This window comes from Aspergillus puulaauensis, chromosome 1, assembly GCF_016861865.1.
Source record: "Aspergillus puulaauensis MK2 DNA, chromosome 1, nearly complete sequence".
NCBI classification, from domain to species: Eukaryota; Fungi; Ascomycota; class Eurotiomycetes; order Eurotiales; family Aspergillaceae; genus Aspergillus; species Aspergillus puulaauensis.
The window spans coordinates 5,769,480-5,792,096 of NC_054857.1; the positions used below are offsets into that span (position 1 = coordinate 5,769,480).

The 22,617-nt window shown below is 51.2% G+C and overlaps 10 protein-coding genes across 10 annotated transcripts; 4 read left to right on the plus strand and 6 right to left on the minus strand.

Moving 5' to 3' along the window:
• Positions 1–224: 224 nt before the first annotated feature.
• APUU_12283A (uncharacterized protein) lies at positions 225–4,726 on the minus strand (the record flags this gene model as incomplete). The annotated part of the gene is made up of 3 exons (XM_041698467.1): positions 225–2,835; positions 2,888–3,692; positions 3,742–4,726. The coding sequence occupies 3 exons, from the start codon at positions 4,724–4,726 to the stop codon at positions 225–227; spliced, it is 4,401 nt and encodes a 1,466-aa protein (XP_041551649.1).
• Positions 4,727–5,354: 628 nt separating this feature from the next.
• APUU_12284A (agmatinase) lies at positions 5,355–6,630 on the minus strand (the record flags this gene model as incomplete). Its single annotated transcript, XM_041698468.1, has 4 exons — positions 5,355–5,614; positions 5,674–6,376; positions 6,420–6,505; positions 6,549–6,630. 4 exons carry the CDS (start codon positions 6,628–6,630, stop codon positions 5,355–5,357), a joined length of 1,131 nt encoding a protein of 376 aa, XP_041551650.1.
• A 486-nt stretch (positions 6,631–7,116) lies between these two features.
• Positions 7,117–7,776, plus strand: APUU_12285S (uncharacterized protein; the record flags this gene model as incomplete). Its single annotated transcript, XM_041698469.1, has 1 exon — positions 7,117–7,776. The coding sequence occupies one exon, from the start codon at positions 7,117–7,119 to the stop codon at positions 7,774–7,776; it is 660 nt and encodes a 219-aa protein (XP_041551651.1).
• A 24-nt stretch (positions 7,777–7,800) lies between these two features.
• APUU_12286S (uncharacterized protein) lies at positions 7,801–8,673 on the plus strand (the record flags this gene model as incomplete). Its single annotated transcript, XM_041698470.1, has 1 exon — positions 7,801–8,673. The coding sequence occupies one exon, from the start codon at positions 7,801–7,803 to the stop codon at positions 8,671–8,673; it is 873 nt and encodes a 290-aa protein (XP_041551652.1).
• A 619-nt stretch (positions 8,674–9,292) lies between these two features.
• Positions 9,293–11,866, plus strand: APUU_12287S (Zn(II)2Cys6 transcription factor; the record flags this gene model as incomplete). Its single annotated transcript, XM_041698471.1, has 5 exons — positions 9,293–9,433; positions 9,490–9,741; positions 9,794–9,871; positions 9,924–10,552; positions 10,603–11,866. The coding sequence occupies 5 exons, from the start codon at positions 9,293–9,295 to the stop codon at positions 11,864–11,866; spliced, it is 2,364 nt and encodes a 787-aa protein (XP_041551653.1).
• A 635-nt stretch (positions 11,867–12,501) lies between these two features.
• APUU_12288A (uncharacterized protein) lies at positions 12,502–13,455 on the minus strand (the record flags this gene model as incomplete). The annotated part of the gene is made up of 1 exon (XM_041698472.1): positions 12,502–13,455. One exon carries the CDS (start codon positions 13,453–13,455, stop codon positions 12,502–12,504), a length of 954 nt encoding a protein of 317 aa, XP_041551654.1.
• A 1,244-nt stretch (positions 13,456–14,699) lies between these two features.
• APUU_12289S (uncharacterized protein) lies at positions 14,700–15,858 on the plus strand (the record flags this gene model as incomplete). Its single annotated transcript, XM_041698473.1, has 2 exons — positions 14,700–15,418; positions 15,474–15,858. 2 exons carry the CDS (start codon positions 14,700–14,702, stop codon positions 15,856–15,858), a joined length of 1,104 nt encoding a protein of 367 aa, XP_041551655.1.
• Positions 15,859–15,972: 114 nt separating this feature from the next.
• On the minus strand, positions 15,973–16,875 carry APUU_12290A (uncharacterized protein; the record flags this gene model as incomplete). Its single annotated transcript, XM_041698475.1, has 2 exons — positions 15,973–16,552; positions 16,601–16,875. The coding sequence occupies 2 exons, from the start codon at positions 16,873–16,875 to the stop codon at positions 15,973–15,975; spliced, it is 855 nt and encodes a 284-aa protein (XP_041551656.1).
• A 374-nt stretch (positions 16,876–17,249) lies between these two features.
• On the minus strand, positions 17,250–18,671 carry APUU_12291A (uncharacterized protein; the record flags this gene model as incomplete). The annotated part of the gene is made up of 5 exons (XM_041698476.1): positions 17,250–17,764; positions 17,820–17,887; positions 17,933–18,020; positions 18,095–18,470; positions 18,525–18,671. The coding sequence occupies 5 exons, from the start codon at positions 18,669–18,671 to the stop codon at positions 17,250–17,252; spliced, it is 1,194 nt and encodes a 397-aa protein (XP_041551657.1).
• A 1,254-nt stretch (positions 18,672–19,925) lies between these two features.
• APUU_12292A (uncharacterized protein) lies at positions 19,926–21,686 on the minus strand (the record flags this gene model as incomplete). The annotated part of the gene is made up of 3 exons (XM_041698477.1): positions 19,926–20,159; positions 20,255–21,354; positions 21,401–21,686. 3 exons carry the CDS (start codon positions 21,684–21,686, stop codon positions 19,926–19,928), a joined length of 1,620 nt encoding a protein of 539 aa, XP_041551658.1.
• Positions 21,687–22,617: the final 931 nt, after the last annotated feature.

A 22,617-nucleotide genomic window follows, 5' to 3' on the forward strand; every position in this document is an offset into this window, starting at 1 on the left:
AATCAATGGCACGCACCAGAAATATATAAGCGCTGAATGATAGTTATCCGGCTATCATAATGACCCCTCCCATCGATTAATTTAAGGGTAGCTGGGATTTCTCCTGTCTCCAACCATGATTCGCAATTTGGTGAGTACCAGGTATGTAGATAACAATGTTTATTTAGGTATCGAGATTCTGGACTACCGGGATAAAGGACAGCTACCAAATGCTCTCATGTATGCTACAAGCATTTCATCTCGATGAAGTCGCGTAAAGCCTGCAGTGATTCGTTCCACCTCGATGCACAAAATGAATCTGGGTGCCTCTCCTTTTGGGCCTTTTCGGATGCGTAGTCAAGTGGAGTTTTGCCACCTACATCCAGATCATACGGATCAAGTAAGTTCCTATCGTGGAGGAAATTCAGCATGTCAGAACTCAATGATCCACCGATAGCCCCATGATGCAGAATACCCTTTCCACTGGCGTCCTTAGTGGAAAGATCAAGGCCGTAGTCCGACAGAGCCTCTAGGACCCCTGTTTCGGCCTTGTACTGGCGTACTGCCAGATGAGCCAGGGTTAGCTGGGCAGGGCTGGTCCAGTAAGGATTACCACCATGTTGCAATAGCAATCGACAAATTGCTGTTCGGTTTCCAAATTTGAATGTTCCAAGGTAGGTGCTCAAAGGACTATGTCCATCATTGTCAGTGCAGCTCGGACTGCCACTGTATGCCAGTAAGAGGCCAGCCATCTCCATGTGACTGAGATCATCTTGCAAGAGATGGTGGAGTAGGGTTCGACCTTTAGCATCGACGTCAAGGCAGTACGTTCTAGCCTGTTCCTCTTCCATTCTGAATATTGATTTGACCGTCCCAAATTGACCACTGCGGACAGCAAAGTGCAATGCACTGAGACCATCATGGTCTGGAGTACTGATAGAGCAGCCCCTACCCAGCAAGACCTTCACTATAGAAAGTGCACCTGCCTTGCAGGCAAAGTGCAAAGCTGTTTGGCCCTTGTCATTACAAGAGAAGATATCAGCGCCCCGGTCAAGCAATTTCCCAAAAACGACGGCCGAGGTATGGTGGTTATATTTTAATAGATGCAGGGGGGAGTCGAGGTGGGTGTTTTGGATATTCACGTCAGTTTCGCGATTCTCGAGCAGAGCATTGACTACCGCCAGCCGTTCTTCCTCGACGTATGTGTTGATCTCAACCGCTTCGTCTGATTCGTAGTCATCGATGATATCATAGACCCCATTGATATTCCACCTGCTATCTGTCCATGGGTCATTGCAAACCAGTGGATACGGAGGAGCACTTGTCCCCTTACCCCGTGGATTGAACAGTCCTTCCCGGATGGCAATGTGCAGTGGTGTTTCTCCATAGCAGCAGCAAGCGTTTGGCTTAGCCCCTTTCTCTAGGAGGTACCTCGTCATTCTACTATGGCCACTGCAGGCCGCAAAGTGTAGTGGTGTGAGGCCGATACCATCTCCGATATCTCGTGTCCGTGCGACTGACGCAGGTTCCTTGGTACTCATCGACTGTGCGTTGCTAGAGCATTTCTTCCTTTGTACCCCTAAATTGATGTTGGCTCCTGCTTCCAGTAGCCAATCGATGATTTCATTATTTCCTTCAGCAACCGCGTAGTGGAGGGGCGTCATGTTGTCTGTATCACACAAATCGAAGTCAACACCATATGACAGCAGTAATTTCACGGCCGCATGGGACCCATTGCGCGCAGTTATGGCTAGATGCAATGCGCTTCGACCTATCTTATCCGTTGCATTTGGGTCAGCCCCATTTGTAAGAAGGCCCTCCAGGCCACCTATATCCTCAATGCTAGCAGAAACCAGCAGAGCAGTTTCACCATCACTATTTCTAGTCTCAACCTGTGACCCTAAATGGATCAGAAGTTCTACCAGGGGTCTATTGCCTTGACGAGCGGAGTAGTGCAATGGGCTCTCCATTTTATTGTCTAGCGCATTCACATCGAGCCCCTGGCGTGCCAGGTGTTCCACTACCTGTCTCTGCCCACTCTTGGCGGCCCAATGTAGAGCAGACCTTCCACAACTGTCTAACGCTTTCGGGTTCTGTCCATCTTGAATGAGCTCCTGGATCTGGTCGCTGAGCCCAAAATAAGACGCAACATGTAACCCATTTAGACCACACGGTCCACGAAAAGACCCGGACGCCTCTGCTGATATGTCTAGAGTATGGGCAGCATTAAGTAGTTTACGTCCGGATCGCAGTAATTCTGCGACTAAAGACCTGACTTGAGGGTATGCTTCCCTTGCATGGTCGCCCCAATAAACAGCTGCGTATTCGTAAAGACAGTTAATCCGACGTCGCGCATCGTATTCCAGCCAGTTACCAGCAGTCGGAGTGCAGAATCTTTCGAAGTTTAAGTAGTTGATGCACACCGTGGCTATGTATGCGTTGGCGTCAGGGAACCAGGACGTCCATCGTTTCTGGAAGTACTCTGTCGTCGTGTAATGGACTAATCGGACGGTATCGCGGGCTTGGTCAATGGTGACAAGTCCAACGCATGCAAGTACTATCTCCCGGTTGGAAGGAATGTTCTCCTCGTCAATGTCCAATGGTTCATCTGTAACAGCTAGAGCGTGTTGTAATTCTGCAAGTCGGAGGGGTCTTTTTGATTGAGTGATCCACGAGAGCACTTCGATGGCGAGATTCTGACGTTGTGTAGACTGCTTATTGATCCTAACCATGATATTATCATACGCCTCATGGTAGGCCATTGACCCTGTGGGCAGGTTTTGCAATGCATTTTCTATCGCCCCAATTCTCGGTTGGCCTCGCAAAGCTTCGAGATGTAGGTGCGCCAATAGAAACCTAGCAACATGATAAGCGTTATATTGACAGGGGGTGGACGGCTCAGACCTACATTCCATCGGTGGCTTTGGTTATAGTATCTGTTACCTGCTTCTTTAAATTTGGTGTTTCTGAAATGCAACCTTCAAACGTCTGGAGTTGATTCGTGATAAATCGGTGTACGTCATCATCTCTGGCACGTATTTCGTAAAACGTGCTCTGCCTTTGCTGGAAAGCTTGAACAATCTCGGAGATGGACCTCCCAGTTGCGAGAAGATTCGCCCCTACGGTGTCCTGAATCTTGAACAAGCCTGCAAGGATTTCCTGCCGGTTGGGAACTGGGCTTTCATCCAGTGCGTCAATGACAATAAACGTCTTTGAATAGCTGGCCGTGAGACTGCACAATGTAGTGAAGATTTTACCCGAAGAAGGGCGGGTACGATGGTGGGATTTGTAGAGATCTACCACCAGGGGGGGAACCGAGCCGGGAATAAGTTGTTTCAGTAGGCGCGAGAGAAGGTCTGTAGATGACAACGGCTCCTCGTGATTCAGGAAAGCAAAGGCAACACCCACGTTGCTCGCGTTTGAGATGGTACTATGCAGATAATCGAGGACGATGGAGGCAATGATCGTTTTGCCGGCTCCAGGGATTCCAGGACAGAACAACGTCTGGTGCGTTCCTTCCAACCAAGATCGAAATTCTGGCGACTTCAGGAACCATTGGCCAGTCTCTGGGGTTCTCCTATCAAGAACACCTGCGAGCTGGAGCCCGTCGTCAAAGTTGGAGAGCCAGTGACGAATCTGGAGGCCCTCCTGCTTTTCCAATTTAAACTCTACGTTGGATACTTGTTTTTCTGTTCTCGATACGGTTTCACCAACTTGTCCATGTCAGCCATATACTGGTAAGGAAGTCACCAAGGCACTTACTAGAAGATAGAAGCTCCACAATTCTCTCTTCTGAGTGAACTCTACTGGAAGACATCCGGCTGACGAGGTCCTTCGCATATAACGCAGCGGTTAGAGCAGCGTACCTCTGCCACTGCTTGTTCTTGTGACTATCCGAGTAATCGCAGATGCCACGGATGACCAAGCAAGGGAAATGGCTTAATCCTGCGGCTTCCATTTCAAAGCAAAGGACATCCTTCTCCTTTGCAAGCTTGTCACGAACGATAGCGTCTTTGATCAACCTGTTGCCGGATGCAATAGTTCCGTAGTGAATGGCTGGGTTGTCCTCGAAGTCGGCCCTCACTCGTCGAAAGACCAAGTTGTCCTCGTTGTGGACGCATTGGGCGTCCTTTCCACAGATATCGTCATGGATGAGGTCAGACTTGAACAGCTTATCAGTAGCCAAGTCAGGCTTGCTGTACTTCCGTTGCAGCAGCACCCTCTCCTTGGCCAGGATTTCATTTATTCTTTCTTCGATCCGGCTCCCTTTGCGTTCATACTGCGTTTCCAGGCCCTGTAATGCAGCACGTAACGCGGAAGGAGGCTGGTTGAGAACACCGGTATTCACAAAGCTCCGACCTTGAATCGTCTTACCAAAGTCATAGTGATATACACCGCTGCTACCGTCCTTGGGCGTGCTCACCACGACATCTCCAAGCCGAATATCATGCTTTGTCGGCACACCACCGCCGATGCCCACCATCAAGCCAACGCGAACATTGGGAAAGGTGTGCAACATATCTTTCGCAACCGATGCAGCAGATGTTGTGCCATATTCTCCTTTGGGCAGGACGGCTAGAACAACATTGTGCTTTCCAATCTTTCCGAGTGTGTAGTCATTATTATCGGCTGCAGAGGCATTGATAGAGACATTGTCGTGCTCCTCGTCAAGACAGAGCTGTGCCGCAAGATATTCGATTTGGAGAGCACATATCCAACCGATGGTGTAGTCGCTTGAACCGGACATTATTCTGGAAAAGAAAAACCTGTCTAGAATAACAATGGTAGAGCAGTTGTGGATGTTGGAATATTCATCGTCGGGAGTAATTTCGAACAACGCAGACTGCGATGAGATGAGGGGCAAAATAGCAAGTAAGCAAGGCTGGCCGAGCTGGGATACAGCCTCGTCGCGCATCCAATAACATTGGTGTAATGCTAGGAGATGCACCACGGCAGGCACAGCTGGCATCATCGTGCGCCAATCCGATAATAGCACGAATCACCACCGGATCGGTGTGACTGGGAGTCGAACCTAAAAGCCGCAATCGGATTGAGGCGAAGTGACTAAACCAACTATATACCCTCCGCAGGCCAGGCTATCCATCGGTGGAAGCTCTACTTCAAAGTCTTAGAGTGTTCTGAGCAAGTTTCAAGATATATCTTCCTGGATGCATTAGACGAGTGTCCCAAGGACGGTGGCAGAGAAGGTGCTATACAAGCTATACAACGGATAAGAGACTGGGCTTTGTGTAACTGTATTGAGGCGAAAACGGTTCATGTATGGTGTAGATATTTCTTTTATCGATAGCTGAATATTATGACAGTGAGACCGTGCCATCTGGTCGTGAAGGTGTATAGCAGACTATCAAGAGACATCACAATTCATCTTTCCCTGCAGCCCGAGCAGGGACTCCCTTTTTGTTCTTGGTCATCGCCGCCAGGATATCAATAATGAGATCTGCCGCGGCCACCGAAGTAGTCTCAGCAGTCGAATCGTACGGCGGACTGACCTCTACAACATCAGCTCCAACCAGGTTAAGTCCTTCCAATCCCTTGATATACCGCTTTAGCTCTCTGGTCGTCCAACCCCCAGACTCAGGCGTGCCCGTCGCAGGCGCAATACTCGGGTCGAGAACTGCATGGTCAGCTTAAACACCACTAAACACGGAAGCAAACACGAGGTAGGCAGCTTACCATCAATATCAATAGAGAGATACACCGGGTTATCCCCAACCACATCGACCGTCCTCTTCACGATCCCCTCGACGCCAATGACATCAATCTCGTGCGCCTCGATACGATGGAACCCAACAGTCTGCTCGTCAATCTCATAATCCTTCGGCCCAAACAACTTCGTCCGCAATCCACCATGCACACTCGCCCCCTTCTTAATACACCCCTCCCGACTCGCATGCCAGAAGAACGTCCCGTGCGTGATAGCACTCTGCTCCGACGCAATCCCCGTATACCCCTCATACGGATCCCAAGTATCCAGATGCGAATCAAGATGAATAACGGAAATCGGCCCATAGACCGTCTTCAGCGAGCGCAATATCGGGAGAACAATCGAGTGGTCCCCGCCTAGACTCACGATGCGAGGATGCGTCCAACCGGCCTTACTCCCGTTAGATGTCGTCTCATGGTAAAGGACCTGTCTGTACCCCTGCTCCATCTGTTTAAAGGCGTGTGCGGCGTCGAAGGGCGTTATCGGGACATCACCGCAGTCGATGATCGATAGGTCTTCTTCGAATGGATCGACGCCCCAGACGGTATTGTAGCTGCGGCCTTTTTTCTCGCGTGAGGAGCCGGCGCGGATACCGCGGGGTCCGAAGCGTGCGCCGGGGCGGTAGGACGTGCTTGTGTCGTAGGGGAAGCCTAGCACTGCGATGTCGATGGGCTGGTGGGTTAGTAGGGTACAGTGGTTATGGTGGGTGTCGTACTGTATTGTGTGAAGCGGCGAGGCAGCGCTGCCACTCCAAATGGGCGAAGGTTACGGGCTGCGAGAATGGGAGGTCCTTATCGAGGTCTGTACAGTTAGGTATTGATTCGTTATCAGTTGGGGTTCTGACCTTCGATGGGGTGCTGGTAGTTTGGCCCGACATTGAGGGTGTATGCGATTTGGCCAAAGGCCAGGAGAGGATAGAATTTCATTGTGGCAGTTGTTGCAAATAAATTGTCAAGAATGACTTGTGATTCCGACTGATTCATAATATTTATACTCGGTTCGCTATCTATACGGGTCTCCACCGTCTCCAACTCCCCGCACTGATCTCGCTGACGACTTCCCTCCATCCTATCTCCTCCTCTTTCATGACATCGTCTGCCATTAAAGCGCAGCTTGTTAATACTCGGCATATTTCGCTGACACCTGCTCCCTCGCTATCAATGTCCATCTACCACCCATCATGCCCCGCCGCGTAACAAAAACCAAGACCTTTGCCGGGTATTCCACGCTCTCATTTATCGTTTCCTGACTGACAGTAGAATAGATGCTGGACATGCCGTCGGCGGAAGGTAAAATGCGATAGTCGTCGGCCTTTGTGTCGTCGCTGCGGTAGCTCGTGCGAGGGGTACGCTGTCGCACTGCATTGGATCGGCGGGGCACATGAGCGGCCGTGCGACGTTAAACGCAAGGCGATGCTTATATATGACCCGAGGCTGCCGGTGCAGGTTGATCTGCAGGATATCGATCTCATGCTAGATGAGCTAGAGGAGATCGTTAATGTTGCCGGGGAGGGCGTCGTTGGGGCGTTCTCGGCGTTTGCATTCGATGAGACGGAGCTGGAGATTAGCAATCCCAGTCTATTAGCAGAAACTCCGAATGAGATGCAGCTGCAACTACTTGGAGGCCAAACAATGCCTACACCGTGGGAATTGGAACTGTCTGTGCAAGTGGACCCGGCGATGACGGAGTTGATGGACAACTATATCCACGTCGTCGCCGATCTCCTGCAGCCAGCGCACCATACCCAGAATCCGTATCGGTCTCTGTACATCCCCAAAGCGATGGACGCTGCCGCTTCAGCTTTATTCGTCGGTATTAGTGGGACTCCCTCGCATGTTGGTACGGCACTGCTACATGCCCTCCTTGCTGTCTCGGCGTTTCATATGCACCGGCACTGTCCGAGTAGGTCGCGGTATAACCAAGGACGTCTGCACCGGCTGAAAGCAATCGAGAGTCTGCAGTTGTCGATAACCGCCGCGGATATCGATGATTTCCATACGACCATGTCGGCTATGCTGTCAATGGTTTCAATAGATGTATGTCCTGATAAGCCAGGCTATAGCGGGTGCTAACGGTCGTAGCTTATGGAAGGGAGCATGACCGACTTCTGGATCCACCTTGACGGCTGCGAGAAACTGCTGTCGGTAGTGAAGCAGAATTCTGCTCTCCAATCGCCAGGAACAGATCAGCTATTAACGATCTCCGCGTTCATGAGCACTCTATCGCGCTCCACAGACCCATACCTACCCCCGAATCCATGGAAAGAGTGCCCACCAGTGACGATAGACGAGGTATTCGCGAAATCTCCCTTCTTTTCCGATAACCACAGTCTGGAATTCACATACGGTATCACCGCCACCCTGGCCAGCTTTATGGACCTCACGATATCACTATCACAGCACCTGCGCTACTACACCACCAACCGCCTCCCCATTCCCGACTCACTCGAGCAAGCACTCTCGACAACCCACAACGCTTTGACATCCTGGTCCATCACAGACGAACCCTTAACTTCTGTTCCAGAAAACGACACAGAAACGCTCTGCCTACTGCGCTGCCACATCCTGGCCTTCCACGCCGCACTCGTCATATACTTTTACACTTCAACGAACTGGGCTACTATCCCCTCTTCAACGGTTGTCTCGAAGCACTACAGCCACATCTGCGTAACGAACCTCCTCGCAGCTGAATCCTTAAAATCCTCCGTCAGCGCCCGCAGCGGCTGGAACGCCATGGCCCCGATCGTCTGGCCGGGATTCATTGCGGCTTGCGAGGCGGGTATTGAGGAGCGCCCGCTGTGGAGGGCCTGGTGGGTTAATGTGCAGCGGTATTGTATTGGGAGTATCGCGATATTATGGGACGTTGTCCAGGAGGTATGGCGGGATTCGGATTGGGGCGCTGAGGCGGATGGACCCCGGTGGATGGCGGTTTTGAGGCGCGGTGGGAGGAGGGTTATGAGTGGGGGATAATCAATATCGAAAGTAATCCAACAGCTTCAATATATAATATATATTGATTATTGATTATTGAGATAAAGTTGGGCAGGTCGTGGCGTGTTTCATCGCCGGATCGGGCGGGTCGGTTCAGGGTCCACTGGATCCACTCCAGATAATGAGGAGGGTTTCAATTTAGACCTCAGTATATATATCCAGCAAGCACTATACTATTAACCACGTACAGCTAGTGGAATTGTAATATTGATTTGAATGTATCGGGGTTACATATCCTCTAGCCTGGCGCCCTTGTAACGTCCTGCAACTGAAGGAGGGAAGGGACCATGATATTCTACTGTTTACTGGAACTTTTATCTCCAGGAACCATGTTACCAAGTCAGCATAAATTACCGAGGCGTTTAATCGTCGATGTCTGTTCGGAAACTATCTTGAACCCTTCATAAAATAAAAGATAATCAGAATCAAGTATTTGTTCGAAAAGCCACTTGTGTTACGCCTGATCAGCAGAGGGGTAATGACGTCGTTCCCCAGCACCAAAATATTCTGTTCTGTGGCCCTGGTGGAGATAACAAGCTGTCTTCCTCAACCTGCCACTATTTGGCCGCCCGTGAATATCCAACATCCCCTTTTGAGCATGACATCACGCTCCGTTCATGAGCTGCCACGAGTTCTCGCTCCATTCCCACCCGATAACCTTCTGAAACCGTCCCGCCCCGTCCCCCGGCGGACCAAGCGATCCAATGCGTGCATAGGGTGTAGGACGCGGAGAATCAAAGTAATTGCCCATTCCTTACCCACAGTCTCCTCCAGCGGCTGACACGATTTCTGTAGTGCGGTGGGACCCATCCTTGCGACAAATGCACTGAATCAGGCCGCAATTGCACGTTTGTGGTCGAGGGCGATAGACGCCGCAAATATGCACAGAGGCGTGCGGAGAAGGAGCTTCACACCGCAAATCAGCTCTTAGACGATATCATTAGAGCGTCCAATGCCGATGACAGCCCACGGCTCCGCCGGTTACTCTTTGGTGCGCGGGAATACCGCGCAGGACGCGCAATTCATGATGCCGTGGGGGATGAGCAGGTTGGGGTGTTCTGTAGTGCTGTGATGCTGTCGCAGGCTGACTTTCTATTAGGTCTCGGAATCTCCAAGTGATGAATTCCAACCGAAGATCGAGGACGATGCAGCAGTCGATCTGGACGGGATTCCCCTGGTATGTTATTGTATTGCCTCTTATATTCGCTATGACGTAACTAACTTTGTAGTCTACTTCTGCACGTTTCGATTCTGTTACACAGTCAATACCAGTCGGGTCTTTTGATGAGGTGACAAAAGATCCTAACCGCGACGAAGCCAGCAGAGCAACTGGATATATTGGCAAAGGGTCTGAGATTTCATGGCTACAGGACCTCGGCACTACGCTCAACAAGCTGAATACAGCGTCATCCCAGATCGACAATTCTTCCACATCAATGAATTATCACCTCGATCACGTCCAGATCCCCGAACCTGTTCCTACCGACCCAAGTTGGCTACCACCGAAACCGTGGGTGGCCCACTTAGTAAAGATCTTCTTTGAATCGGTGCATCCTTCATTTCCACTGATCGATAAAACATTATTCACGATCCAGCTTGATCAGGCTTACACTTCCTCGGGGCCCGAGCCGTCGCGGAAATGGCTTGCTGTTCTCAATATGATACTCGCTGTGAGTTCCAGATACTACCAACTATCAGAACCAGATTCGGGCAGAGACATCGATGATCGCGTCTTCCTATCACGGGCAATAAGTCTGAGCGCTCCTTCTGGCATCGCCACGAGGATCTCAGGGTTACAACAAGTCCAAATTCACCTACTGCTGGCGGTTTATTACCTGGCCTCGGGCCAAGTAAACCAGTACGCTCCTTCATCTTTTCAGCCAAGTTATTTGACTAACGTTTTTCTAGATCATGGCGGATAAATGGTCACGCTGCCCGCTTGGCCATCTCGATAGGCCTGAATCTGCGTGCGGACAGAGACCAGATAGACGCTTCATCTGAAGAGACCCGTGCCCGTATATGGTGGTCCATTATTTCTCTAGAGCACATACTCTCGGGCATGACTGGCCGTATACCATATGTTGACTACCAATCCATGTCTCTACATCTACCTTTGCCATATGATGAAATCCGACTCCAGCAGCCAGCAGCCAGAGAGCTGCATCGAAAGCAACTTCAGTGGACTATCAATTCAACCAACTCCGAACTGTATACAAGAGACCAGTGGCTCGCAACTATTATACCCAGCCAGTCTCTGTATTTCTTCCATCTCGCCGATCTCGCCGTTACCATGAATGCCGCCACTCATGCCGTCTACAGTCTAACGGCCACCAACAGCAGCATTGAAAACAGTATCCTGTTCTACCAGGGAAAACTCCAATCATGGCTCTCAAGCCTGCAACCCGTCTTCGCATTCACCGCATTCAACGCAAAACACACAGGGGAAACGCCAAAGACCCCATCAACCGACTCTCGAGAACAGATCGGTCTTGCCTTGGCATACTACGCCTCCCAGGTTATACTGAACCGCCCCTGCCTTACGCACCCGGCCATCAAAGCCGGAACAAACATCATGACCCCACGCTCGCATTTCGGGGACGCCACCGCAAAATCCTGCGTCCATTTCGCCCTCGCTATTATCTCCGTTCTCCCCGACGAGCCGGATATGAAATGGGTTCTGAAGATGACCTCGTGGTGGTACCTGCTGCATACTATCATGCGCGCGTTGACGATTCTGCTGATCCAGCTGTCAATCGGCCAGGTGCCGATCCTTACCACGGACGGGAATAAAATGGGCAAAGAGAGAGAAGGAGAGGGCGTCAAGGCCGTTCGAGACGCGTCGAAGAAGGCCCTCTTCTGGCTGCATAGTATGGCGAAGCAGGATCCGAGCTCGAGACGCGCGTTCCATATTAGCCAGAATCTGTTTAACAATGTCATGACGCAGATGCAGGGCGTGCGGGACCCGTCTGCTGTTATCCCCGTGTCGGGAAAAGAAGACGCCTCTGCGCGACAACCATCTGGTGATTCTTCTGGCTTTGCGGCCGCGAAGATCCTGGGGGATGTTTTTAATTGGGGACCGGATAATACGGCCTCGGAGAGTAGGGATGAGCAGCAGCAGGCTCCGCTTTCGTTGGACCCGGCTTTGCTGTCGTTTGATAAATATGATTCTTAGTCGAGCGTAGGGATATATGGATTTGTTCATTTGGATCTTATTAGCGTTGCGGTGACCAGTTTTAGGTCATGACACTGTCACCGGCGGGATACCGGATTAGGTAAAATGAATACGATTAAAATTACCGAATGAATTGGCTATGGCGAGCATGCATTAGGAGGGTATGCCTCGATCAACGGATTAATACTCGACTTCGTTTTTAAGGTAGGACGATGAACGCTCTATCGGACCAGGTAGGCGGGCAACCTTATCTGGCTGTCAGGTCAACCATCGCGGCAATTACCTTGCTTCTGTGTTTAAATATGTTGATATAGAAAGACATGAACTATGATAGAAAGGATGGTGCTTTGCAGACTGACCCGGCTGGCCAGTAGCCACACATAGTGCTATGTCACTTGTCTCGCTTGCACAAGAGATGAAAGAGTGTGCTCAAATATTTCCTCGTATATTGTCTGCAACGTATAAATAAAGCATGTACACATCGTTGACTATGTGCTAGCAGATGCCGTGTCAGTGTATCTTCCTTCAGCAACCAGTCCCTTCACCAAGGATATCAAGTCCAGAGAATCAATGTCTATCTAGAAGGCATATACAACTCTCGAACCAGATCAATAACAACTATATCTTCTCTTATCCTAGGCAGACCGTTCATCCAGATAATCTCGTGCAATACGTTCAAAGGTACAAAACTCGACCTTATCCCCCCAGTCACACAGCCACTTCACAAACCGCTCCACCATCCCAATAACATGCAGCAGCCCACTGGTATCCGGATGCATTAAGATCGGAAAGATAAAAGTGCCATCCTCGCAATCAACCTCTGCATTCTCCCACAGCCACAAAAACATATCTTTCCACCGCTGCTCCACAACCCGCGCATCTACCTGCCCCTGCGTATTCACCAGGTGCGGAAAATACTGCATAGCCATCATATCCTCGTTATTCCACCCCGTCGGGATCTCAACAAGCGGATGAACCCCCGCCGCCGGCGCAACATGCAGATCCGTCGTAACAGCCGAAGGCCGCAACCACGAACTCGCCGGCTGGGCGAAATCAATCCGCTCAGGCGCCGCATCCGCCGGGGTGAAATACGGCTGGGAGTCGTGGTGGCTCAGCGACGAGTCGTACAGGAACCCGAACTCGCGGAGCAGCGAGACGGTCGATTCCCGGATCTGGTACATCGGGGCGCGATACCCGGCGACTTTCTTGCCTGTTAGATTCTGCGACACGGCCATGCATTTGACGAGCACGTCGCGTTCTTGGGCTGGTGTGAGCTGCGTCGCGCCTTCGTGTGCGTACCCGTGTAATCCGATCTCGGCGCCTGAGGAGACGATTTCCGATACGGTTTCTGGGAAGGTTTCCATTGTGTGCCCTGGGATGAACCAGGTGACTTTGTCGGCGATGTTGTATTTCTTCAGGACGTGCAGGAGGCGGCGGGCGCCGACGAGCCCGGAGAATACGCCCGTGCTGTAGTCGGAGAGGGTGTTGTCTGGGTGGTCGCTTGTGCCTAGGAAGGCGGATAGGGCGTCGAAGTCGAAGGAGAGGGCGATTCTTGCCCTTGGCTTGGGGCGGTTGGCAGTAGCGGACATGGTGTTAGAGCTATTGTAGGATATTGTAGGAGAGTGCTGGTAAGATTGGGCACAGGCGGCTTTATATTCTCTCCACTGGTTGTAGGTTGGAACGTTCTTAGGGCAACCGTCAGCGAGATGCATAGTTACTCCAAACCCCACTGACCACTACCACATAGCGACCTGAGGTTGTCCCCGCGATGGTGCAGTGTCTTCGGCGATATCGAGGCACGGATATTCCAAGCAGCCACGCTGTCGAAGTTACCCCCGGGTGTGCCATTTTTGGATAGGATTTCCGCTGTGGTCAGGCCAAGGACTTGTTGTACTGCATCTGCTGCCGATGCATCTGGGTCCGTGGCGAGATTGCGTATGATGTTGAATTCCTGTGTCGGGACATAATAATATAACTAGTTATATTTTATAGAATAGTTTATTCTAATATATCCTTTATCATAATATTTGGAAGATATTAGTAGTATATACCGCATGGACCTCCATCCTACCTTCCTTAACACTACAGGAGCAGGAACCGGTTGCATACTTCCAGAACAACGTTTTTGATCTCGATACCACCCGGCCGAAGCACAGGGAACAGGGACAAGACCATCCAGCTAACTTGGTGATGATCTGGCTCTGTCTGTTAAAGGAAAATCACCCTTGTTGAGTCCTTTGTAAATTGAATGAGATGTTGTGGCTCCCTGCGTTACTGAAACAGGTTCTCGCATATTGAACATTGTTAAAAGAATGTTATCCCTACGTTATAACCCAAGTATGTTACTCTGATCCTCTCCCTGGGACAGCCAGGTGACCAATCTGTGACTCCACCCTTCTTCTGGATATAGTAAATTAGTAGTATAGATAATATTTATATATACCTCCTTTATTTTACTTTTTACCAGTTATGTTCTTAGGGCAACCATTAGCGCGATGCATAGTTGCGCCCCAGCCTCTTCTTGGTACTGACCATACCGCGAACAGAGACGCAAAATATGATAATTCTGAGGCCAGCTTGTATACGTCTTTACTCTTTATACTCCTGGTAACAGTAGCATTTCACAATCCTTATGAAATAGTACTGGTAGTGAATCATCTTTGTGCAAGCACTACAACAGTATCCTGTTACAGGCTGAAAGATTGCTGGAAAAGACTTCACAAGGACAGCTGAGATAGAATGCTTTGTTCATTTGATGGCTATAAAATGTCTGTTTTCTTGCAAGAGCTGCCTCACTAACCTTTTCCCTTACGTTTCCCCCCTCACCGCGTAAATGGATATGTACACAAGCTCTGTTTTCGATCTCACTAAAGCATGCCAGGCCAAGTTCAACGAGTGCACAAGCTACTCCTGCCTTCAAGAGCACGAATTTAACCTTTGGGTGACTGCAGTTGGCGCGACGACGGACCTCGATACTCGATTCCAGTCGCAGCCAGACAGACTTACCGGGCTGAAAGGGATGCTTATGATGATGAATAACTCGCTTGGGAAGTGCATGCATGGCGCAAAAAGCAGATCGCTCGTTGGTGAAGGCATCAAGGCTGTGGAATCTAGCTTTGAGAGTCTCATGTTGTTAACGGCGCCCCTCAGCAGGGGTTCGCGGATTGAACAAGCTGGTCGATTATTCGAGGAAGAAGGCCAGGCAGAGCACGAGTCATTTTTGCGGTCCTTCTTTCCGCGCGGGTCGTATGATAATGAGGAGTCCACCGAGCTAAACAGCACGTCAATGGAGGAACATGAGGGACAGCAGGCTGGTGGGTTATCGACCGTCCAATCCCGTCTTTTGGAGATAGGCCTGCGACGGAAAAGTCGCTTTCTGCAGCAACATTCGCGGGGATGGGAAGAAAGCAGGCCGCTTCCTCAAGGGGCCATGGCGGCTGTGCCTTGCTATCCCAAACCCCCAAAGATCGAAGCGGGATTGACAACATTCAAGTGTCCTTACTGTCGCGAAACATTGCCTGTAGAAGTTGCGACAAATGCGACGAAATGGAAGTACGCATCGCCTTGGTCATTGCTTTCCTAGTTACCATGCTAATAATGCTTATAGAGAACATGTAACAGAAGATCTTCGACCGTACGTCTGCCTTCACGAAGACTGCAAAACGCCATTTGTGACCTACGCTAGCCAGTACGACTGGAAAACTCATCTCGAGAGGGATCATGCAGCCCGGCACATGTGCCCTATGTGCCAGGACTGTGGTACCGTGTATACAAAGATGACACCCTTGTTGGACCATCTCCGATTTGACCACGGAGTTACATGCGCAAACCTGATAGACGGGATATTCCAATATTCCAAAGTCAAGACTATTGGAGTGCGTCAATGCCCGCTTTGCCATGTTAGTGGGAATGAATGGGATGCTCGGTTCACTGATCACGTCTTTGACTGTATGCACACTTTTGCTCTGCGTTCTCTTCTGTGGGCGGATTAGGCAGAGGAGCCTGGATAGCATTCAGTTGAAAGCAGCTATACCTTTTGTTTCGTCAGTTTCTGGACATGTAAAAGTGCCGTCTTTGGGATATTTTGATTAAGAAATTGCAATAGTCTATACACTTCCACTTCCACCCCGTAACTCAAGCCCCTTATTCCCACTCTCCCTCTCCCTCTCCTTCTCAGCGCGCCTCGCCTTGCGCAAAGACGGGATAACAAAGCCCGCGTACAAAAACAACACAAAGACAATAAACTCCATCATGTACTGCATGAATGCCACAATGTAGACATTGGCAGGCGTATCCGCGTCCCCGTCCCCATCAAGATCCCTCCCTTGGAATTCGGGCCCGTTCGCGAATGTCGATAGGAGGAGGTAGACGACTCGCACGGTGAGACATGGCGTGCTGCATAGGGCCAGACGGAGAAGGGTTGTTTTATCTGGACTTTGGGTGCAGTTATCGTCGTCGGCTATTCTCATGTGTTTGGGTGCGTCCCCGCGAAGTCGGATATAGAAGACGATGCAGATCAGAACTTCGCAGGCGAAGAGACAAGTGACGATTATAGCAGCGGCGTGGCTGAGGTCGTCGCGACTGGTGAAGGAGTAGATGACGCTGAGGATGAATGCGGCGTATTGTGACAGATGTAGGAGGGTCCAGACGCGCGGGTGGATTGGGTCTGAGGCGAATGTTGATTTTCTATCTACTGTTAGTGTTGTTGTTTGAAAGAGGATTATGGGTGCATACACGTCCTCGATGATCTCCAGCATCGCAAGTAAGAGTGTCATGACGCCGATGGACGCGAGGGTTGCGGCGGCCCGTCGGAGGCCGTTACTGTCGCTGGATTCCGAGGCGAATTGTAGAGCTGCGCCGGCGACTCGCAGGATCGCGAAGACGAAGAGGTATAGCCACCCCCATGCTTTGCCGATACTGTGTTTGTGCAGGAGGAAGGATGTCGGGGCGAGGGAGGGGGTGTAGAAGATTATCAAGGCGATGGACAGGCTTTGGTGTGGTGTCAACATTTTGGAATGTTTTCTTTGATTCGGGTCAATTTCTGCGGTTGATTTGGTATAAATAGGGTGGAATAAGTAGGTGGAAAATAGGGTCATAGTCAATCACCGAGCACCGAGTGAGGCTATACACGGGGCCGAGGACATACTGCCAAGCACCGAGCACCGAGATATCTACCAATAAGGGGTAGTTATATGTGCCAAGCTACTTAGATGGACCAATGGAACTTTGCTCTGATAGTTCGGATCCGAGTAGAGACCCACTTCTGCTTCTCGCCTGGGAATGTGGTCTTAAAGTATTCATATTTACCCAGTATATCGACCTCTGCTGAGATAGAACATAATCCAAAGTATATTAACACTAAACATTACTTCGTGAGACATAATCAAACCCCCTTCCTAACATCCGGAGTCTGCCGTCCCCAATCCTCCCCAGAGCCAGAACTCGCATTTGAAGAAATCGCATGCACATGGCCCCCTCCATTCCCATTCCCATTCCCATTCAAATCATCAAACTGCGTCACTATATCCGTCGTCACAACAACATTATTCCCCCCAGGCACAATATGCTCCTTACTCCCATTCCCAGCACTATTCCGCCCCCCCAAATCCCCCAACTCCACCCAGTCCAGGTCCCCCTCGTCCGCAAAGGCCTTGCTCCCAGTCCCATACGTACTAGGCCGGAAATGCGAGTTTGTGCCGCGGTTCGTGTTGAGCGACCGCCCTGGTCCGTACGGGTTGCTCCCGCTTTGGTAGTACGCTGGTGTAGATGTTTTCTTCGAAGTTAGCCCGAGCCGTTGCAGGATTCGTTCCATTAAGGGCCGGATTGGCGGGACGCAGCCGACGACTATTACGATCCAGGCTTCTGTGGAGGCCCACATTAGGAGGGTTGGTTGGGCCCCTGTCGCTATTAGTATTGGCTTTGAATTGTATGGTGTGGAGTTGGGTTGACGTACAGGTGATGTCGCTCGTCTCTGTGAGAGCTTTGAGCTCGTATGTTTTTACAGCGGAGCAGATTGCGGCTCTGATGGGGTTAATTTAGATCTGGCAACAGGGTGAGTGAACTTACATCCAGCCTAGACCCATGAGGATGGACAAGGCGACCTTGATGCGCAGCTTCATCTGCAACTTCCAGAATAGGTGGATTGGATAACTCGCTAGCAGAGCATCGGAGAATGTATTGAAGCCTGACAATTAGCAACACCCAAATATCAGGGACGAAGAAACGCACTGGCTTGAAAGAAGGAGTAGTTCTGATTCAACTTCCGACCCGGATCACACGTCCCGGGCAGAGAGTCATCCCACAGTTTCTGCATGGGCGTGCACTGTCCCAGAATCGTACCGAGGACGGCAATGTTCACAGCTGCAATCAAGACCCCCAGTATTATGAGCAGCCATGGCTTCTTCTCGTGCCGGCCGCGGATCTGCGTCAGGAAGGTGAGGATGGCGAGTTTGCCGAGCATGGACGCTGCAATGGCGAGCAGCTGGAATACCCATGACCAGTGGAGCGTTTGGACTTGTTGTTCGTGTGAGAGGGTGTTGACGTGGCGGCCCATACCATGGTGGACGCAGAGTTGGAGGAAGATTTGGGCTGTGACTTGGGTTGCCTAGGACAGACCGTAGTTAGATACTGCACAGATAATAAATATATGGGAACGTACAACTGTCAATCCCGCAACCGCAAAATCAGGCCGGAAGCGAGAGACGATTTTCCAGTTCGATAGGAACCGAAGAGCGAAGAAGATCAGACCAACGACTGTCTCGGCCCATGAGACGGCCAGGATAACCACCGACTTGTCGTCTGCCATTGCTGGGGAGGGCAATGGCAATGTCACCGCAGGCTCATGCAGGAGATAGATAGTGGGAAAGGGGAGGGCGATTAAGCCCTGATATGGCTGGTACTAATACGGAGGACGTGGTCTGTGGTCTGTGGTCTGATATGTCGGGCTTACTGGGCGCAAGCATTTATCCATATTTCACCGACTCGGGGACTCATCGGCCCTGGAGGGGCAGGAATTACAATTCTGCAAGTTAATTGCCCTTCTGGAACCCATGCTAGCCCACACGAGCGATTATTGAAGGCCTGTTGGTTCGTCCCTGCAGGCAATGTAACTTAATTCTCGCAGATTGGAATCGCAACCATCCCAGCAGCATCGAGCACCACGAACCAATCCCTTGGAGACTGCATGCAAGGCAATCACAGTCCAGTATCGACGCAAGTTTCAAAGAATGATGTGGTGCCAGTCCGCACCATCTCGGGGAGGGCCCTCCACCTCGGAGTCTACTCTCCGTGGAACAGACTAGCAGGGGTTCTAGTGTCGACAGTCTACCAGGGTATGCAGGGCACGAGTGAAACGAAAAGTCGAAAACTCAATCCGCGAACCCCGCCAAGGAAGCAGGAAGCAAGAAGCACCATGGATTATGGAATGCTGCAGGCGAAACGTGATATGACGGGCTGAGGGGTGAATGTGTGATCGCCACGCGCACCCAGTTGGATGTCCATGTGGCCATTCCTGCGATGATCAGGGAATGGCTGTATGAACCTGCCCAGCTGAGTAGGTGGCGGCAACGGATGAGGACCTCTTGTTGTGACAGTGGCACTGCGACTGGTCCACGGCAAGTCTGACCGAGTCAGACCGGCAGCCTGTCAGGGCTCGCAGTGCGCCGTGGCCCGTCAGCCACCGAAACCCCTGGTGAGTTCTGAACAGGCCGAGAACGCTAAGGAAGAGTCTAATGGGACGGACTGGCCGACGGCCTCTTAAAGTCCAAGGAGTGCGTGGGGCCAAAAGGCAGATCGCTGGGGACTGGGGGCGGGTCTCCCATAGCCCTAACAGCCCGCATTGGAGGAACAACCAAATTGACTCGTGGCTGTTGCTGTGTAGGGTTAATCTGGTTAATCTCGGGCTGCACTTGTTACGCGTTCTCGCCCCCAATCCATCCACGGTTGTTGCAACTCTATTATTGGAGATTTGATTTACAGTATTGACTGTCCAGTTCGAGTAACCTCCCACCCAAATCTCCCGACCGAATTACCTCTCCCCCCGGTTTATGCCTCACTCAACCTACATGAGTCCAGCTGTCTGGAGGAAATTCTTGTTGTGCAGCCAGATCCGCATCTCCTTGCCCTTGAGGTAGAAGGGCAGGTAGAACAGGTAGATAACCACATTAATCGTAGCCACAGTCATAAACACCGACAGCAGCCCGCTGGCGTCAATAAAGTCATTGATCACCCACGTCCAAATCCACGCGATGCAGGATTTCAGCGCTGCAATGGTGATCATCACCTCGACGGAGAGCTGAGCGAATCATCAGTTAGCATGGCACGCCAAATGACTCGCGGACGTAGTACACTAAGTACGACAAGAGAAGGAGAGAATCGTTGGAGACTTACCTCCTTATGACAGTCCAATGCATAGTTCATCCCCAGCGTCGTCCCCATCTGGCTCCCCACCGACAGGATCCCGGCCCCCACCACCGGCATGGCCCAGTGCATCTGGTGCTGGTACGAGAGCGCGAACCACAGCGCCCCGAAGAAGGTGAAGACTGCAGCGAGTAGACACGTTGGCAGACGCATTTCCGGCTCGCGGATCCCGCGGTTGCGCTTTGTGAAGTAGTTCGCTATCCAGTCACTGACGGGGCCGGAGAAGAAGACCCCGAATAAGGACCCCACGAAGGGCGAGAGGAAGAACAGGCCTTGCGCTCTCGGGTTGAAGTTGTAAGGGGGTGGGCTGAAGAGTTGGGCCACGATGGCGCCGAGTATCACGTTCCAGCTGAGGGCAAGGCCGTAGACGAAGCAAGACCAGACGACGGTGGGATAGGCGAGTAGCACGAACGGTCGCAGGAAGATGTGGGTGAGATTGACGTTGGGATCGCCTGAGCTCCAGAATTTGAGCTCCTCGAGGAACGTCTTCTTGGGGATGGGGCTGGATTCCTCGATGAGGACGTGCTCCTTTTGCTCGCCGTCTGCGGTCGATGGAGCGGAGGCGAAGGGGTTCGGGCGCGAACCAGTGTATTTGGTCTCGGGCATGAGAAACACCATGCAGATCGCATTGACGAAGACGAATATCGCCACGATCCAGAACGCCCAGCTCATCCCGAGGGCTTGCACGATCAGCCCAGAGAACATGGGGCCGAGCTCGTTGCCTCCCAGCACGGCGAGACCGTAGATAGCCACGAGCTCCCCCCGGTTGTGTAGGAAGAAGATATCCGTCACGGTCGAGGGGACAATTGATTCAATCGGTGCCTGGAAGGCTCCGAGAAAGGCACGCCCGACGATGAAGACGAGGTAGGTCTTGTTGGATGCGATGGCGAGCCAGATACAGGCGATGCCCATCAGCACATTCGAGAACAGGTATATCGGACGCCGGCCATACTTGACGGCGAAGGGCATCCAGACACAGTTCCACACGCCCTGGTTGATCAGGCACGCTCCATTCGCGTAGGTCAGTGTCTGCAGTGTCTTCCCAAAAGTCCCGGACAGTTCCTCCATTCCTGCGATAGTCAGAACGGTCCAGTAGGTATCATTGTGTAAACGAACCAGCTGCCATGATCGGGCCTGTAATTGCGCCCATGAACGCATACCAGCAGGCATTGAAAAACGTCAAATGCTTCTTCCACGCCGGCCATCTCAACGGATCATTCGGGTCGTTCACAGACGGCTGCGGCACAAGCAGCATGCGCGAGTCGCCCTTGGTGCGGTGCTTCAACTGGTGAAGCCGATCGGCGATGGCCCCATGCTTGGACACATCATCGAACAGAATCTCCGTGCCAGGGACGCTGTGGAAGTGCTCGCCAACCTCGTTGGCCTCTTGACGGTCCGCCATGGGAGCCTGTTTACGAAAGAGCAATGGCAACGGCCTTAGAAGTAGAAGTAAACGAGTGACATAGAAGAAAAAGAAAGGAGCGACAGTCACCGGTTAAACTCAGCAACGCAAGTGGGGGATCCAGACTCCTTTTGAATATTTGCCCGACTGGTGCTGCAACCCCCCTGCATCCCTGCTGCTGAGTGCTGACTCGCTGGACCAACCATCGACCTTTGCTCGTGCATATTGGGTTTGACTTTAATTCCGAGTATTCCCCCGATCCATAATCCCTGTCTCACTCGGAAAATCCGACCTTACGATGCTGGCCCGAACAGTGATCTCGACCCTGTCGCTTTCTTGTGTGCGCCGATTGGAGCATTTACTATATGGAGTCAAGGCTGGCAATCTATGCAGTCTATTGTCACTGAAATTAATCGGAAACAAGTATGCCAATATGGAGATCTTACTCTATTCGAAGATTATTTCGACGTTCTGGCCGTACTACCCTGGGTGGCATGGTGGAAATATATGTCACTGAATTCCCTATATCGACCACAGTTGTATCGCAGCCATGAATAAATAAATTGGTAGATTAGCGATACTGGCCTTATACTTATACGGTATAAATTTTTGTAGTGCTATTTAATACTGTCGCTTCTGCAACCCGAATAGTGGAATCTCCCGGCGAAGAACTCGTACGAAGGCGGTGCTGATAGGTAAAGAATGATATTGAATGGCAGGGATCCGACATACCTCATATGATAAAATATCACGCGATCCGGGATCTGTAAGAGTAATGCAAATAACTGACATTCATGTCTTCGTTTACTATTAGGGTGGAAGGATGCCCTTCATTATGTAGTGCATAAACCAAATCTAAAGGTCGCTGACTCACTATGCATGTTGTGCATTCCCAGATCTCTTTCAGTGAAGCTCCGAGCACCGAGACCGA